The following is a 16,229-nucleotide window of genomic DNA, read 5'->3' as shown; positions in this document are numbered from 1 at the left end:
TAACAGTTATGTTACAATTACTTACTAACATGATGAGCAAAAAATAAAACTAGACACGCTCAAAATAGCAGCCTGGAACTCTAACGGCCTACAACAAAGGGCCCTAGAAACTAAAACATTCCTGTATAGCAACAACATCGATATACTACTCGTCTCAGAAACACGCCTCACAATAAAAAGCTATATAAAAATACCGCACTACACCATATACGACACCAAGCATCCCTCAGGGAAAGCACACGGAGGGACGGCAGTAGTAATAAAAAACGACATTAAACATCACCTACACAGCCAGGTCAGTAAGGAACATATATACACCGTTACTGTACAGACTAACAGCAACCAACTGCAGTTGTCAGCAGTATACGTACCGCCGCGACACAAAATTACAACGCAAATGTGGGAAGAGTACTTCCGACACTTAGGTGACAAGTATATTGCAGCGGGAGACTATAACTCAAAGCACACACTATGGGGATCAAGAATCATCACACCTCGAGGCAGAACCTTGAAAAAATACATTAGAAATAACAACCTCAATATATTATCCACAGGAAGACCGACATACTGGCCGACAGACCTGAGCAAAATACCTGACCTGCTAGACTAAACGCAAATAAACTAAACATAGCACCCAGCCTCGAGCTTACCTCCGACCATACGCCCATAATAATTACATATAGAAACAAACCAATACTTTACAGCAGCACAGAGAGGCTACGCAATAAAACCACCAAATGGCAAATATTCAAAGAAATAATAGAGAGCAAAATTAGCTGCAACATCCCATTGAAAACACCTGAACACATCGATCAAGCAGTAACAACATTCACAGAAACTATCCAAGAAGCAGCAAGGGCAACCACTATACCTGAAACAACCAACAGACAAACAAAAACAGTTCCACTAGACATCCTCGAAAAAATTAGAGAAAAAAGAAAAGCGAAAGCAAAATGGCAAAAACACAGAACAAAAGAAAACAAAAAACACCTAAACAAACTCACAAAAGAAATAAAAAACAAAATAAAAGAGCACAACAACAACGAGTTCACAAAGTTCATCGAGTCACTATCTGCTCACGAGAACTACAACTACTCCCTATGGAAAGCCACAAAAAAAATAAAGAAGACAATAAAAATGGTACCAGCAATCAGAAGAGCAGACAACACATGGGCAAGAAGCAACGAAGAGCAAGCTGAAGAATTTTCCAACCACCTATGCAACACATTCACCCCACATAACATCAACAACAGCAACCACAATAGTACACCAACTGACAATCACTACACCATACCCAAAGCAACAGCACAAGAAATCAGAAACATAATTGAGAAAACAAAAAATAATAAAGCACCAGGAATCGATCTAATTAACGGCAAAATGTTGAAAAACCTTCCGCCAAAAGCGATAAGACAAATCACAATAATAGTTAACGCAATACTAAGAAACAATACTTTCCAAAAACTTGGAAACTGGCACAAATCATAATGATACCCAAACCAGGCAAGGACCCACACGAAACCAAATCCTACCGACCAATCTCACTACTTCCGGTGTTCTCTAAGATACTAGAGAAAATAATTTACGACCGGATAAAACCCATAATAGAGAAGAATCAATACCGGATCACCAATTCGGATTTAAAACAAACACTCCACAATAGAACAAACGCACAGACTCGTCAATGAAATCGTACGTTAGAAACGAGGACATTCGGAAAGACCTGGGAATACCAACGGTCAAGGAGGAGATTAACAGAAGTGCAAGAAGGTACAGAGAAAGAATAGCAACGCACCCAAACCGGCTGGCAGCGGAAACGGTCGACACATCAAGCATAAAAAGAAGATTAAAAAGGAAACACCCAACAGATCTCACAAGGACATAACCTAACAAACACGATGATGGTACCCCGCTGGGGGTAGCCACCCACATGTTATACTAGTATACCGCTATAATATTTTACCAAATGTCCTACTGGACAAATTGTAAAATTCAAATAAATAAATAATAAAATCAAGGTTCATCTAGACGCCGACGACATCATCCGGACGGCCACGGTTAAGACGGCAACCAGCATCTTGGATTGAGGTGTCAAACGTTTCGTTCCCCTACCGAGCCAATCCGATTCAGCAGAATCAATCGAGAGGGAGTTTGGTGGAAGATGTAATTAACTCTATGTTCACAATCGGTAGCCTCTCAACGGGGAGAGGATGTTACGTCCCGTTATCTGGTACGGGCTGAATTCCATCTCTCGGTCGGGATGGCCACTAGCGGTGCAAACATCACAGGTCGGACTGCAATAATCCAAAGGCAAATAGGGAAACGTGGGTTTTCCCATTTTTTCCTAGAATTTTCACTCGTAAATAACCTTCCCCGGTTCAGTATAAATACCTCCACAGAACAGGAGTTTTTAGTTAGTTTTCTGTTTGTTCTCTGATCCGTCACTGTACTCACTGTATTTTGTCTTAACTTGTATTCTGTCTGTCAACATATCAACTGGAATATTGAATGTTATTTCCAAGAAGTTATTGGAATAAAGTGTATATTGTAACCTTTTACCTCAGTGTTATAATCAGTTCAACCATCTCTATTGTCCTAAACGAAATAGGGATCGATCATTTCGTGGCGTCGATTAACTAATCGTAACGAAAACGTCCTGTTTTACGACCAAGTTTTTTCAGGACAGAAAAAAAATAAAAAAAAAAAGCTCCGCTCCCCAGAGACTTAAACCTAAAAACCGCATCATACAACAAAAAATGTAAAGCGCCGACACATAATACAGCATGGCTACGTTGTACCGCCGCGTATCGGTACCTTTGCCTAATATACCATTACAAAAATTCATGTTTATTGTGAATAACGCACTCTGTATTTTCTGGGCTCAATAAACTCCTTTGTAAAATTAACTAATCGTAACGAAAATTTACGATTTCCATTGACGCTATCTATCGTGAACACATCTCTCCGCGAACGGTCGAACAATCTCCGTTTCATAGTTTGAATATCTTTAATACCTCAACTTTCGATCTATCCATTCTCATTTTGAAAAATACTTTCAAAATTGACCCCTTCGAAAATCGTACTTCGTATAACACGACAACCATTTGTATTCCACACAATAACCTACCCATAATACTTTCAGCTTTCACCTTCGATCTATCCTTCCTCATCTTTAAAAATATTTTCCAAGTCGCCTCCCTCAGAAATCACGCTTCATACGACATAATAATACTCGTATACCAGACAATAATCTATCCGTAATACTTCAACATTCATCTTCGACCTGTCCTTTCTCATCTTTCAAAATATTTTCAGAATTGTCTACCTAAAGAACCGTACTTGTACGCCAGGCGATAACCCGTAAAAGGAAACTCCATTTAAGAATAGATTTCAGCGAAAAATCCTTATCGACGACACGATGTATCAAGGATCAAACCGAGGAAGAAAAAGATAGACGACGGAAGTATAATCGAAAGAGAAACGTATAGCCACGATAAGAGTCATCGAAGAATGTCGGTGGCTGAGGCTTGTTCGAATTAGAGAAACGAGAGGAAGGAATTGTCTCTTAACGACTGCAAAGGATCTCGATTGGAAACTTTTATCGGGCCACGCTTACGGATTCTATAGGAATATCGAAGGTACGAATGAATCAGCCCGGAAGTGGGTGGGATTCGAGCGGACCGACAAGTGGTGCGAGAAAACGACGACGTAAAGAAAAAGGAAAAGATGGAGGAGAAGCAATGGAAGAGGATAGGGGATGAAACAGGAGAAGGAGGATGAAGAAAAGAGGTTCCACGTTGAAAGTTGGCAACGGAAGAAACGACGACTAATTGCAGCATCCTCCTGCAGAAAACTCTCGTCCCTCTTGTATTTCCATCGGCTGATAACGAGAAGGGAGACGCCGACTCGCAACGACTTCCACTTTTAATTGGATTAGCATCGATTAATACTCCACAAACAATCGTCGCGTCGTCACTGTGATTGCATCAATAGGGTAGTAAAAATTTTTTAAGGATCCGTGAACGTGGTGCAAACATTCACGTGTATGCATGGTATCATTTCTGTTTGCGTTGGACAAATCGAAACAGATGCCATTTGTTCCTTGTACATTGTACTCGTTATCGAGGAAAAAGTGCAGGCAAACAGAGCGACTAGCTGCTACGTTGGACGCTAGGATATGGTTTGTGCGTAACCGAAGAAACTAATGATCGCGACCCTGTTTGATTTCGATTCCGGTCGAACCTTGTTGATATTCGATGTGGAACTCAACTACAGATGAAAATTGAAACGAGTGGAAGATAAATATTATATACATATCGAACAATAGGTGAAGGTGGACCGAACGAAAAGGATCGTGGAATATTGAATTAACTCGATTTATTAGTTTTATGAGTGAAATTGTAATCCTCTTTCTCTTTTTTTCATTCGAAACATAAAAAAAGATAGATTACAAATGTGGATTATAGTATAACAAGGAACAGAGGACAGATTAGGTTCTACATATTTACCATTATATTGTAACGAAATATTAAGGGTAATATAATAAATATTTGTTAGAAACGATTTTACTTCTACACGCAGATTATTCCTTCTCTTCTTTATCCTGCAAAACTCAAGCCATCGAAAACGCCTTAACACGTAGCGTCATAAATATTTAGAAATCCATTCGATCATTGAAATAAACAGTGTAGCATCAAATTGATATAGATTCCCAGTCATATAGAAATCAAGAGGGCATCAAAACTTATTTACCGTGAAGAAAAATCAGGCCTAACTTCCGCTTCTAAAATTTTAGGACTGTTTATGGCTCAACAACCCCCATACAAAACTTCGCACAGTACGATCTAGCGTGCAAGAGATACCCAACGTCTCAGCACTAATCAGAACTAAGCCGCCCTCACCCGCATTCGCACCGACCATTCCAGACTTACGCACGAGTAGTTGTTAACAAAACAATCATCTCCTGAATGCCAATCTTGTGGCTCACCTATAACCATACAGCACAGTTTATCGGACTGCCCTAGATTTTCACCTGAAAGAAACAGTTGCAACATTAAAGCCGATACGAACGTCTAAACATGAATGTTTCTCAAAGCATTCATAACGCGTTCGAGACTTTTTTAAACAGTTAAACATATTCAATTCCATGTAACCGTGTATCATTAATCTTGTAAACATGTAATCGCTAATTACGCGCTATGTATACCTTGAAATAAATTCATGAATAAAGAAATATATTAAGTTGTCCGAAAAGTTTCTTTCGTTTTATAAAGAGATAATAGACGCACAATGTTTTTTGTTTTATATTAGTTTATTAAATTATGCACTAACATAATAATAGAAATAGAACGAAATGGATCACACCTAATTCAATAAAATAATATAAAACAGAAATTGTTGTTCATCTATTATCACTTTATGAAACGAAAGAAATTTTTCGGACAACCTAATAGTAAATAAATAATAAATTTTTCTGTGTTACGTATTGAATATATTATCTGATTACAGCGGAATATTCGATGCTGCTGGTATATTTTCATCTGCAGAGGCACATGGGTAATTTTCTTATACAAGTATACGGGCCCTGTGTTTTACTCGTGGTCCTATCTTGGGTCTCCTTCTGGTTAAATCGAGAAGCCACTGCAGATCGTGTATCACTGGGTAAGTTCATAGCTAGGCCATGTTTCAAAGATACACGTACGCTAGAAGCAAGTAAATAAAAATAAATCAGATTTTTTAAATAACAACGAAGGTTAATCGCGTGCTAGAAATAATACCAGAAGTATATAATTATAGTGATACTTTTACCGGATATTTAACTTGTTACGTCGATTGGAAATTTCAGACAGTTTTATATTGATTTTATTCGGGAAAAGGAATTTCTATCCGCCTATTTATTAAATCATATAATGACTTTATCTTATTTGTAAAACGATGTATAATAGTTTTTCTTCTGTCTTCTTCTAATAATTAGATTTTTCTTTATTAAATTCACAAAAATCATATCTGCCAAAACATTTTATCATTGGGAATTGGATAAAATCATACTTCGATTGTTTGCAACGTATCTGTTGTTCAAATGAATGATAAAACAAACTGTGAGGATAATCGATAGAGCACTGCGACAGATGTAACACATTCGTTGTTTTATCTCAATTATATAAACAATAACGACTGCGTTGGTTTCGAGCCATTTTAAAAATTATATTTTGAAGCCGAATACGTATATTCTTTGATAACTTGACAATCGAATGAAATATAAATAAAAGTCCTTTCATATTTGTTTAAAGGTATAACAACCGTATTAACGATGACATTTCTGGGATTAGAGGCGCGGACAGATTTGCCTAAAGTTCCTTACCCCACTGCCCTGGACTTCTTCGTTTTCCTTTCGTTCGCTTTCATTTTTGCCACCATTATACAATTCGCGGTGGTGCATTATTTCACCAAGTACGGTTCCGGCGAGTGTTATTTCAGCTCCGATTTAAGCGAAAGTGAGAGTTCCAGCGACGAGGAGGAGGCGAATACACGACAATTGCAGAAAGAACCGGTAATTTGCATGCATTTGATATTTTATTACTTCAGTGAAAACGATCGAACGAACGAACAGTTTATCAACTTTTATAATAACCATTATCACCCGTCAAACATATTTAAATCTGTTTTCACAAATTTGTCCATTGTAAATTAATCTAGTTGCATCGAATTTGTGTTAAACCATTTGCCTCTACGGTTATTTAATTATTTCATAATAACGAACATTTATGACGTGGAAGTATAGAAATTATATTATCTTCTACGCAGAGAATAAAAATAATCTTATTCTGTGCGTAGCGTTCTTTCAATATCTAAATCAGAAAAAACAGATATCGATATTGAGATTGGCACAACCTATATTCAATTATTCAAGTGTTAAAGTTTTGATTAATAAGTAGCGACTACGATAAATCACTGGTATTTAAAATGGAAATGGAACAAAAATACTCCCAAATTCCAATAACAATGATAAATCTCTCGCTTATATTTCACGAATACGTGCAAGATCGTTCAATATTCATACTTTATAAGAGATCATGCAAATCTCCGTTATTTTGGCATTGTTCCATATTGAAATCGGCAAACCCGATTTCTGAGTTCCGGTTATAAAGATCGAAATCGTCGCTCTGCCAGCGTGATAATCCATCATAGACGCTTTCTTACGTCCCCTCCAATATTAGACACATGCTTCTACGAAAACTTGATAGCGAACATTAATAAACAAAATCTATGTTACGAAATATCCACAAGTATTGAAAGATACAAAGAAACTTGTTTTACACGTTTTGCATTTATCGCTCTTCTTTTTTTTCTATAGTAGGGTAGTACAACACTCGTGAAAAAGAAACAGATGAGAGCTTTTATTGAAATCGGTGAGGGTCAAATGAGAAACTTCCCTTGTTAGCGAATGTAAACCTTTAGAGACTTTATTTATTTTTCTTAACGCTGCGTATATTTTTGGAAAGACTGAATTTATTATAAATGCACCAACAAAATAAAAGACTTTAATAGGTCATCATATTCTTCATTATGGAAACGAATTGCATATAAAGAAACAAAATAAAGTACCTGGACCATGATACTTTGATTTACATAAGAGGAAGAGTATACGTATATATCATTCGATCTCCATATAACAGTAAAGAACATGAAGTATAAAGGGAATATAAATGTTGATTTAAAGTTACTTTAATCCAATCCAAGAAATAATTGGATTCCTAAAGTTGTATGTAGGTTACTGCAATGAAAAGCCTTAATAGAAGGAAAAGAAAAGTTATTCGCATCGAAATAAAATTACCTTCGATTTGAAATACATTTACATGCATGACCAACGCGTTAATTCATCGAATAAGTTCCATTTGGTGGATAAAAGAAGGTTTGAGAAAATATAGTTCCAAAAGTGCGGTCATTCGTTTGAAACGAAGATAATTCGATCATTTTTAACGTTTCCATGTACAAAACAGAATCGAAGCATAAAAGAACACTAAGAAGTCGTCTTAAATATCGTACATTGTATCTTAACATACTCACAGCCAGTAATTGTACGAAAATCCTGAAATTTCAAGATGACAAGTTTCGACAATTATGGTTATATATTGTTTTCAAAGTCTAAAGTACTTTACATCGGTTATTATTATTAATTAAACTAAACTCAAGAGATCCTTCTTTCCTTGTAGATATTCATAATCAGCTTGGCACGACTAGCTTATACTTGGACATGTTTTCGCCTTGGAGAGACGCGATATTACGTCAATAGTCGTTAATGTATTAATATTATTTTTATGCTACCTCAAATATATGGTTCGTATGCGAGCTTGCAAGCCGGAAACAGCTTTCATTTATCCGTCAATTATGCGACCAGAAACAGCGTAGACTAAAAAACATATCCACAGACACATGTAACGAATGGATGGTGAAATAAAACAATAAATACCAATAAAAAATAATAAATATAAAATAAAATATTACTTCGAATATTCTGGATCAATAAAACTAGCAGAAAACAACAAAAACAATCCAACGAAAATATTTGCAAGTTCCAGATAAATTTCGAGAGACAATATTTTCCTCCGCGCCTCTCGTTCTTTTCGTTTTAATTCTCGTTTAATTTAAGGGACGTTTATCATTTCACCTATCCCGTCGGAATATTATTAGACTATATATTGTATGCGAAAGCATTGAAACGCACGATAAATATCTGCTGCTACTTATTTCAGGTACTCCAATCGCACAAAAGAACCGCTGGAAATCTAACGGCACGAGGGCAGTCAAGTCGAAATTTTACGATGAATGAGGACGGTATGATCGAAGTGATACCGTTATCAGCGATCCCAGAACCCAGCAGAAATCCTACAGTGGGCCACTGGCAGATGTCCTGCGTGACCTGCAGCCCGCCCCCTCGTCAAGCTCCTCCGAGCAGAAAAGAGGGATCCGGTCGAAGGCGACGCAGAAGAACGCCTAGATACAATTCCGTATCGAAAATCGATCGTGCCAGCCGCATCGTGTTCCCCGTGTTCTTCCTGGCTATCAACGTGTTCTACTGGTGCGCGTATCTGTCGAGAAGCGAGCGTATCAATTACTACAACGTGGATTCGAACGGCACGTGAAATCGGTCGCTAAACGGGACAACTAAGGGAAAACAAGTGTACGAATGTTCTCCACGAGATTACTCAACGGAGAAGGAGATGTCGACCAATCTACGATATTACTTTAAGCGATCACTTAATAAAAATTGTTGGCCGGCGGGCGATTTACGAGGACAATGAGAGATATGGACGAGCGTATGAACGAATATTACGTTATCGTTCGTAAGTTCAATCGTATTAAATAGAAAGGGACAAGGATGCATGAATATTATGAGTATTAGAGACATTTGCATTTGTATTTTTAACTCTCTGTAGGAGAAGTTTCTAACTATTGTTTAAAAAAAGTTTTAATTATTGCTTAGCTTGCGATCAAAGTAAAATTTCACCCTGGAATCTTTTCGAAAAGAATTGCGAATATTTCAAGAGGAGATTCTAATATTTGACTTAACAAGTGATTAATTAGATAATATAACAAAGATGTTAATAAGTATGGCAGAATTTTTTTAAAAGTCTGAAACAGCAAGAAGATGTATGTTTGGATATAAACGATCTAATTTCTATATTGAAAAGATATATTTTATAAGTTTGTATACGAAACATTAAAAAGTTGTGACATTTTCCAATTTCCTTTACAATTAGTACAATGATACATATTTCATTCGAAATTCTGCATTCTTCGCAATTGTTGTTCAATACGATTAACCTTGTGAACGATGCTACTGATAAATAATCGATACCAACAATACGGACGAAGATATGAGACCAGACTAGGAAACTTTATGAAACGCTATATAAATATTTAGTAAAGCTTAAAATGTGAGTTTGTAATGTATGCGGAGAAACTGAAGAGATAAATATTGTTTAAATCGGTTTAAGAAATAATTATTGTTTAAATTTTATATCTTGTTAAATAGTAATTCATATTGTAACTCTTAAAAAACGAACTATAATAGGTTTTTTGTGTTTAACACTTTAAATATAGTAGACGAATTTATAATTTAAACAGTATCATTATTAGACAGTAAACAGTATATATTATTATTACTATTTTATGACAATAAACGTTATGTTCACGATTCAATATAGAATGATATATGTAGAAATATCTCTTTACAATAACAATCAGATGTAAAAATATCTTTTTATAATTAACGACTTACAAGCCGTTTAAGGGTTAATAAGCATATTTTTTGTTGACAAATAACATTATTCATTATTCTTGACAAAAATGGGAAAATTATCTGCGTTAAAATGAAATATATATATATATGAAATATTATGTTCAATCTCCTAAGTGTTAAATTATAGCACAAGAATATAACACGGATATAAAAAATCCCTTATCCGTACCAATTAATCATTCTAAATAGTGATAAATGTATTGGAAAACACCAATCTATTTCTGTCAATCACAATCACAGAAATTACTTCCTCCACTCTTGAAACAAGCAATTGGGTCAACAAATGATTGTATGACCATGCTAGAACGAGATAGCCGGTACAGTACTAAATTGTACTCATCATTTCCATTACAGATAACGACTGATTATTATAGGTTCGACCTTTGTCTAACAGTCATAAATGGTAACAAATTAAAATCGTCGTATCATATTTTTGACCGTTAACGTGCCATACAATAGTTAGTATTTATGGTTTTCATTCCTCGAAAACACAGTGTTCAAGTTAGTCTACTGAAAAGAAAATTTAGCTTTAATATCTCCCTCGTTAGACTGTACAAAATACGTGAACAATGAAAAGATAAAAGCTTTTCCTATTTTTTCTCAATTATCGACTTTTCTTCCTTCTTAATTGTTAATAAAACGAAATTTTATAATGTCGCGATATCTGTAACATTCAATCTGTTTCAGAGAATAAATTAATTCTCACCTTCCGTGCATGTGTGAAAAAAAGATTTCAAATGTAAATGATGCGATAAAGTTTAGGACAAATATATAAAAATTGTTTGAAATTCCTACTTAAATGTAAGTTGCATCAATTGCAGATAAAAAATTGTGCCAGTCTGATCTAATAATAAAATATCGGTGAAACATACGGAATAAATTTTAATCATTAGAGGAACGTTTAGTGAGTGAAATGATAGAAATATTCAATGGTAATTGCGTATTAGGTGCGACAATAAAAATCAATTTTAAAAACAGTCCGTTGTTATTTATTGTAACATATATACACAAAATATGTACATACAATATAGCCTGCTACAATAAAATAAAGATATATAGTATTTTTCAACATATGGAGTATAGTGAGGTATACATAATACATGTCCTCTATGAAAATACTATTAAATAATGAGAAATATAATACAAATACAATAGAATTCTTTCATTTCTTATAACAAATTTGTAAAAAAACAACAAAATATCGTTTATTTAGTTTCGAAATCATAATATTACCGTTTCATGTTTTGTAAATATTTTTAAATACTTCTTTAAATTGTTCTGTTTCTTAATATTTAAGAAATTTGTATTTTTTATTGATAGTATGTGCTTCAGTTAATTATTTTTCCTTTTTGACACAAAACAAATATTTCTTTACTGATAACAAATTATATACAATACTTTCTTATCTTTCATCATATTTTATGCAATATTTACCTCAAACAATTCATATTTACGATAACTTTCATTTGACTGATATAATGAAATGCAAAACGTCATAATGATGATAAGTTTGTTATTATACTACAGTTGTATTAGCTTTTATAAACATATTCTGCTGTTCAAAATTTTCAAAATGAACAATATTCACGCCATTCAATTAGCACGCATGTTGTATCATTAATGCTGACATTAAAAATCTATATTGTTTTTAGTAAATAAAAGAGAAGTTACAAATAAAAACAGGAAAAGAAGGAAATAAGAAATAAATAAAAAATTTCCCTGTAGCAGAAATATTCGTACTTCCCAATTTCCAATTTCGTTATTACATGCACCTTGAAATTTGTGACCATAATATATCTCAATTTCAAATATCCTGCATACAATAATAAAACATGTGTATACATGATATATATAATTATATAACTTTCATTTTTAAGCATAAGGTGAATGATGCATTTCGGCACATTCAAAATATGCAAACATTATCGTTTGACGAAATCTCATACGTGTTTCCTTTTACAAAGCAACAGGTGTCCTATCCATCTTCGTTATTATTGCCAATTATCGTTTATTGCCAATTTATCACAAAGATTTCTGGCACATTCAATCACTTCAACTTTCGCTAATATCGTACTTACTTTACAATAAGCCTCTGTAATATATTTATTGAAAGACTAGTATGTAGTATCGCAATACGCACTATACGTATATACTACATATGTATGTATTAATTTCTCCTTATCATAATGCCTCTACAAGATAGCAATCGTCTACGAATTCATGTTTTTCAAGTTTCGAAAACACATTAAACCGTATTATTTTTAAAATGTGCTCCTTCTATTTGAGATATTTTATAATCTTCATAATGAACAAGAATATTTTTAGTTGAGAATGACACTGTTTCAGGATATTGCAGTTCAGGAATTTACATTTCTTTTATTTAAATTATTCTGATAACTTCTTTTATTGATTATTACAACATAAAATTTGCTATAGCTTGTAAATAAGGTCAAACAGACATATATTTATATGAACTTTTTTCAGATGCTGAATCAATCCCTGAGATATTGTCTATTACTCATATTACAAGAGATTTACTCCATATATTGAATGACATAATTATTAAATATTACATGTTAATATTTGTTATATATAGATTATTTTTCTGATAAGATTGATTTTTAAAAAATATGAACAAATATTGCAATACTGTTTGATACAAAAAATATAAAAATATAAATTAAAAGCTTAAGATCCATTGATGCTTCTAAGTTCGGAAATTAATAAAATCAATAAACTCTTTTATGTCTTATTTAAAGTAACCATAATATTAAGAGGTACTTTAATATAAATATATAATACATAAAAAATATATAACATAAACATTATATATGCTTTTAACATTTATTGTTATTATGTACACACATACATATAATTTAACATATATATGTAATATATGTAAACTATAACTTCATTGCTGAGTTAAACATAGATCCATACATATATTTTACCTAATTCTCGCTGTATGCACCAGGCATGCAATGTTTTAAATGTTATAAAAATATTTAGGCATACAAGTAAATACAAAATGCTAATTCTATCAGTAACCACAGACTATTATATAGATATAATTTTTTGGCAAATCTTTTCTTTCAGTTTCTCTGAAGAACATTTATCAAAAGGTAATATTAATAAAAAATACCCAAAATTAATACAGTAATTTTACATACTTTTACATATTTGTACTGTCATTTTGTATTTGAATTGGAACACTAATCATTTTTAATATTATTTAAGATACTATTTTAGCTAAAATTGAACATGTTACATATAACACTATAACACTGTATATTTTTATATGCAAATTTCTATATTAGCTAAATAACAATTATGTATTGTACATGTAACTAAACAATTTTTATATAATAAAACATCTTTAATTAGACAAAAAAAAAATATATATATATATGGAGGAACATTGAAAAATATTTCTTGCATATGTCATAATAAATAAATAATTATATTAGTAATCCAAACAATTAGAAAGACCAAAAAATATAAATGAGAATGAAATAATTATATATTACCAAATTATCAAGATGATGCAATCATTTTTAGTACATCACCTAACTCATTTGCATAATAGTCTGGAATTATCAAATCTTTAGAACTTGTAGTAGAAGCGTTCATGGCATCTACGTCATTTTGTGTTGTAATACCCGTTAATACAAGAAGAGTTTTAAACCCACAACGTTTCCCAAGAAGAATGTCAGTATTACAACTGAAATAGAATAATTATGTTTTAAACATACCAATAATAAAATACTGCTGCATAGTGTTATGACTATGAATAATATTTACTTGTCACCAATCATAAGTGTTCTTTGAGGATTTAAACCATATTTCTTTATAATATATTCGCTCAAAAATGATTCTGGTTTTCCAAGCATCACTGCTGATCTATTGGATGCCATTTCTATAATCTTTATGAAGCATCCAGTTCCTATATAATTAAAATTTATACTTCAAAATTTTTAAAAATATTTGAAATAAATATATTAATAGTGTAGCATAATAAATAATTTTGCAACCTGGGAATTTATTAGTATTTGGCGATGGTCTTTCTACATCACAATTTGTCCCTATAAAATGAACATTTGGATCTCGTAAATAAGTGGCAGCTTTCACAAGCTTAGGAAAACTAAAGTGTTTATCAAAGCCTACAATAACTGCTCCAACTTCTGGGTCTGGTTTAAAGTTTTCTATCATTTCTACTTCATCACCTTCCATTACATCTGGCTATAATAACAAAACAAATTTCATATTGTTAATTTGAGCTGAATTGAAGACAATTATATATCTTTTGCTTAAAAAGACTTACTCCGACACCAAAATGTTTGATACCTTCAGCTTCCAATTCCTTGGTAATGCCATCACTCCCAACTACGTATGCTTTTTTATTAAATCTTTTTTCCTTAAGATACATGGCAGCCAAAAATGAAGAACATACTATTTCATCCTGAAGAAAAATTTAAAATAACATTTTAAACAATAAATGCATATTATTTAATCCAAAACATTACATCATATATTTTACTTACTATTGTTGCATCATACTTAAGATTTTTACACTTGTCCACAAATTCAGACCTGGTTTTAGTATTACTATTTGTTATGTAAAAAAACTTTTTACCTAATTCTTTAAACTTATTTACAGTTTCAGGTGAATTCTTTATTACTTGGGTTTCCTTCCATAGAACGCCTAAGGTTTACTGAGATTAAAATACCATTTATGACATTGTACATTGAAGTATTTGTCTATTATTATCTTACAATTATTAAATACTCCAATATCAAAAATATGATATAAAAATAACATAAAGTACGCATATTTATTTTCAACAATTTTTTATAGAAATTATTTTGCACTAAGTAGTCACTCACCATCACAGTCTGATAAAACTACATCAATGGAGTCTATGAAATTTTTAAATTCTGCACTTGATAATGACAATATATAACGTTTTGTCGTCATTTTGCTTGACCTGCAGATACGACTTTTCAAACTGAAATGAAGCTAGGTCTACTATTCACACAAAGTACACTCTTTAGCAATTAACTGCGGTAACTAAAAAGATGATCTTAAACAGAGCATGTCTATCACCCTACCAGTACTATCATTGACATTCACGCATTTGTAACGTGACCTTGCGTGCTGGTTACGTAATATAGGAATATAAATTGTTCCTATATCATTCCAAACTACAGATGTATATGATTGGCAATTATATATATCAATATCAATAGAGAAATAATATGGGCTGCACTTCGATTTAATGAACATAAAGTTATTGCCTTTTTTATTGCAATTTAATAATTTTTAATGCATATAATCCAAAAATACGTCTTGCTGAATGTTTTTGGCATATTTGATGGCTTACTTTGATACCATATAGGCTTCTATTTATAGGATTCATTCAATGAATGGAGTCTCTGGCTGTAACAAACGCACGTGGATGTCGGCCAGTTTGCGGCGGGATTTTGAATTGTATATATTGGACTAGATTTAGATTACACATAACATAATATTTATGTAAAGACTATCAAACAGTCCGAATATAACTAATTATTTTGCAAATTTTAAATAGATCATATAAAAGAATCTGTAATGATATACTCGATTTTTATATACAAATTTTATACTGTATCTTGAAGAATAAAAAACAAACGATTTTAATATAAAAAAGCTAATTTTTTGATTTATTATAATTGATCGAATAATTGGAAAATGAAATATAGTTTATAAATTGTATTGTAATTTATAATGTTTCTAGGTCTATAAATAATATGTATTATTACATGTTTATAAATAAAAGTCAAATTTTGTGAACATCAATATTATAATATACATATTTATTCTATCATTACATTGTTTTTGCATTGTAACCCTTATTATGTTTTTGTCCATTTCTTGTTTATATACTTA

General features: G+C 32.5%; 2 protein-coding genes and 1 long non-coding RNA gene across 4 annotated transcripts in view; 1 reads left to right on the top strand and 2 right to left on the bottom strand.

Moving 5' to 3' along the window:
- LOC126874263 (gamma-aminobutyric acid receptor alpha-like) overlaps nucleotides 1–13,699 on the top strand; it is a 100,990-nt gene extending 87,291 nt beyond the window's left edge. The window contains exons 8-10 of the mRNA XM_050636061.1: nucleotides 5,509–5,661; nucleotides 6,291–6,550; nucleotides 8,754–13,699. Coding sequence (XP_050492018.1) covers nucleotides 5,509–5,661; nucleotides 6,291–6,550; nucleotides 8,754–9,143 — 803 coding nt within the window. The 3' untranslated portion in view covers nucleotides 9,144–13,699. The remainder of the gene's footprint in view (nucleotides 1–5,508; nucleotides 5,662–6,290; nucleotides 6,551–8,753) is intronic.
- LOC126874324 (uncharacterized) lies at nucleotides 611–9,002 on the bottom strand. 2 transcript variants are annotated; one of them, XR_007692716.1, is made up of 3 exons: nucleotides 8,854–9,002; nucleotides 5,507–5,702; nucleotides 611–5,032 (listed from the first exon to the last, which is right to left on the bottom strand). It is a non-coding gene; the product is annotated as an uncharacterized LOC126874324 (long non-coding RNA). The 2 variants fall into 2 exon arrangements; XR_007692715.1 differs by having other exon boundaries at nucleotides 8,726–8,873.
- LOC126874284 (glycerol-3-phosphate phosphatase) lies at nucleotides 13,129–15,473 on the bottom strand. The gene is made up of 6 exons (XM_050636122.1): nucleotides 15,188–15,473; nucleotides 14,845–15,005; nucleotides 14,625–14,762; nucleotides 14,335–14,542; nucleotides 14,105–14,246; nucleotides 13,129–14,024 (listed from the first exon to the last, which is right to left on the bottom strand). The coding sequence occupies exons 1-6, from the start codon at nucleotides 15,276–15,278 to the stop codon at nucleotides 13,838–13,840; spliced, it is 927 nt and encodes a 308-aa protein (XP_050492079.1). The 5' UTR covers nucleotides 15,279–15,473; the 3' UTR covers nucleotides 13,129–13,837.
- Nucleotides 15,474–16,229: the final 756 nt, after the last annotated feature.

This window comes from Bombus huntii, chromosome 2 (assembly GCF_024542735.1).
Source record: "Bombus huntii isolate Logan2020A chromosome 2, iyBomHunt1.1, whole genome shotgun sequence".
Classification (NCBI taxonomy): domain Eukaryota; kingdom Metazoa; phylum Arthropoda; class Insecta; order Hymenoptera; family Apidae; genus Bombus; species Bombus huntii.
Note: the sequence above shows the minus strand (reverse complement) of the source record. Positions and strands in the feature narration are given on the sequence as shown.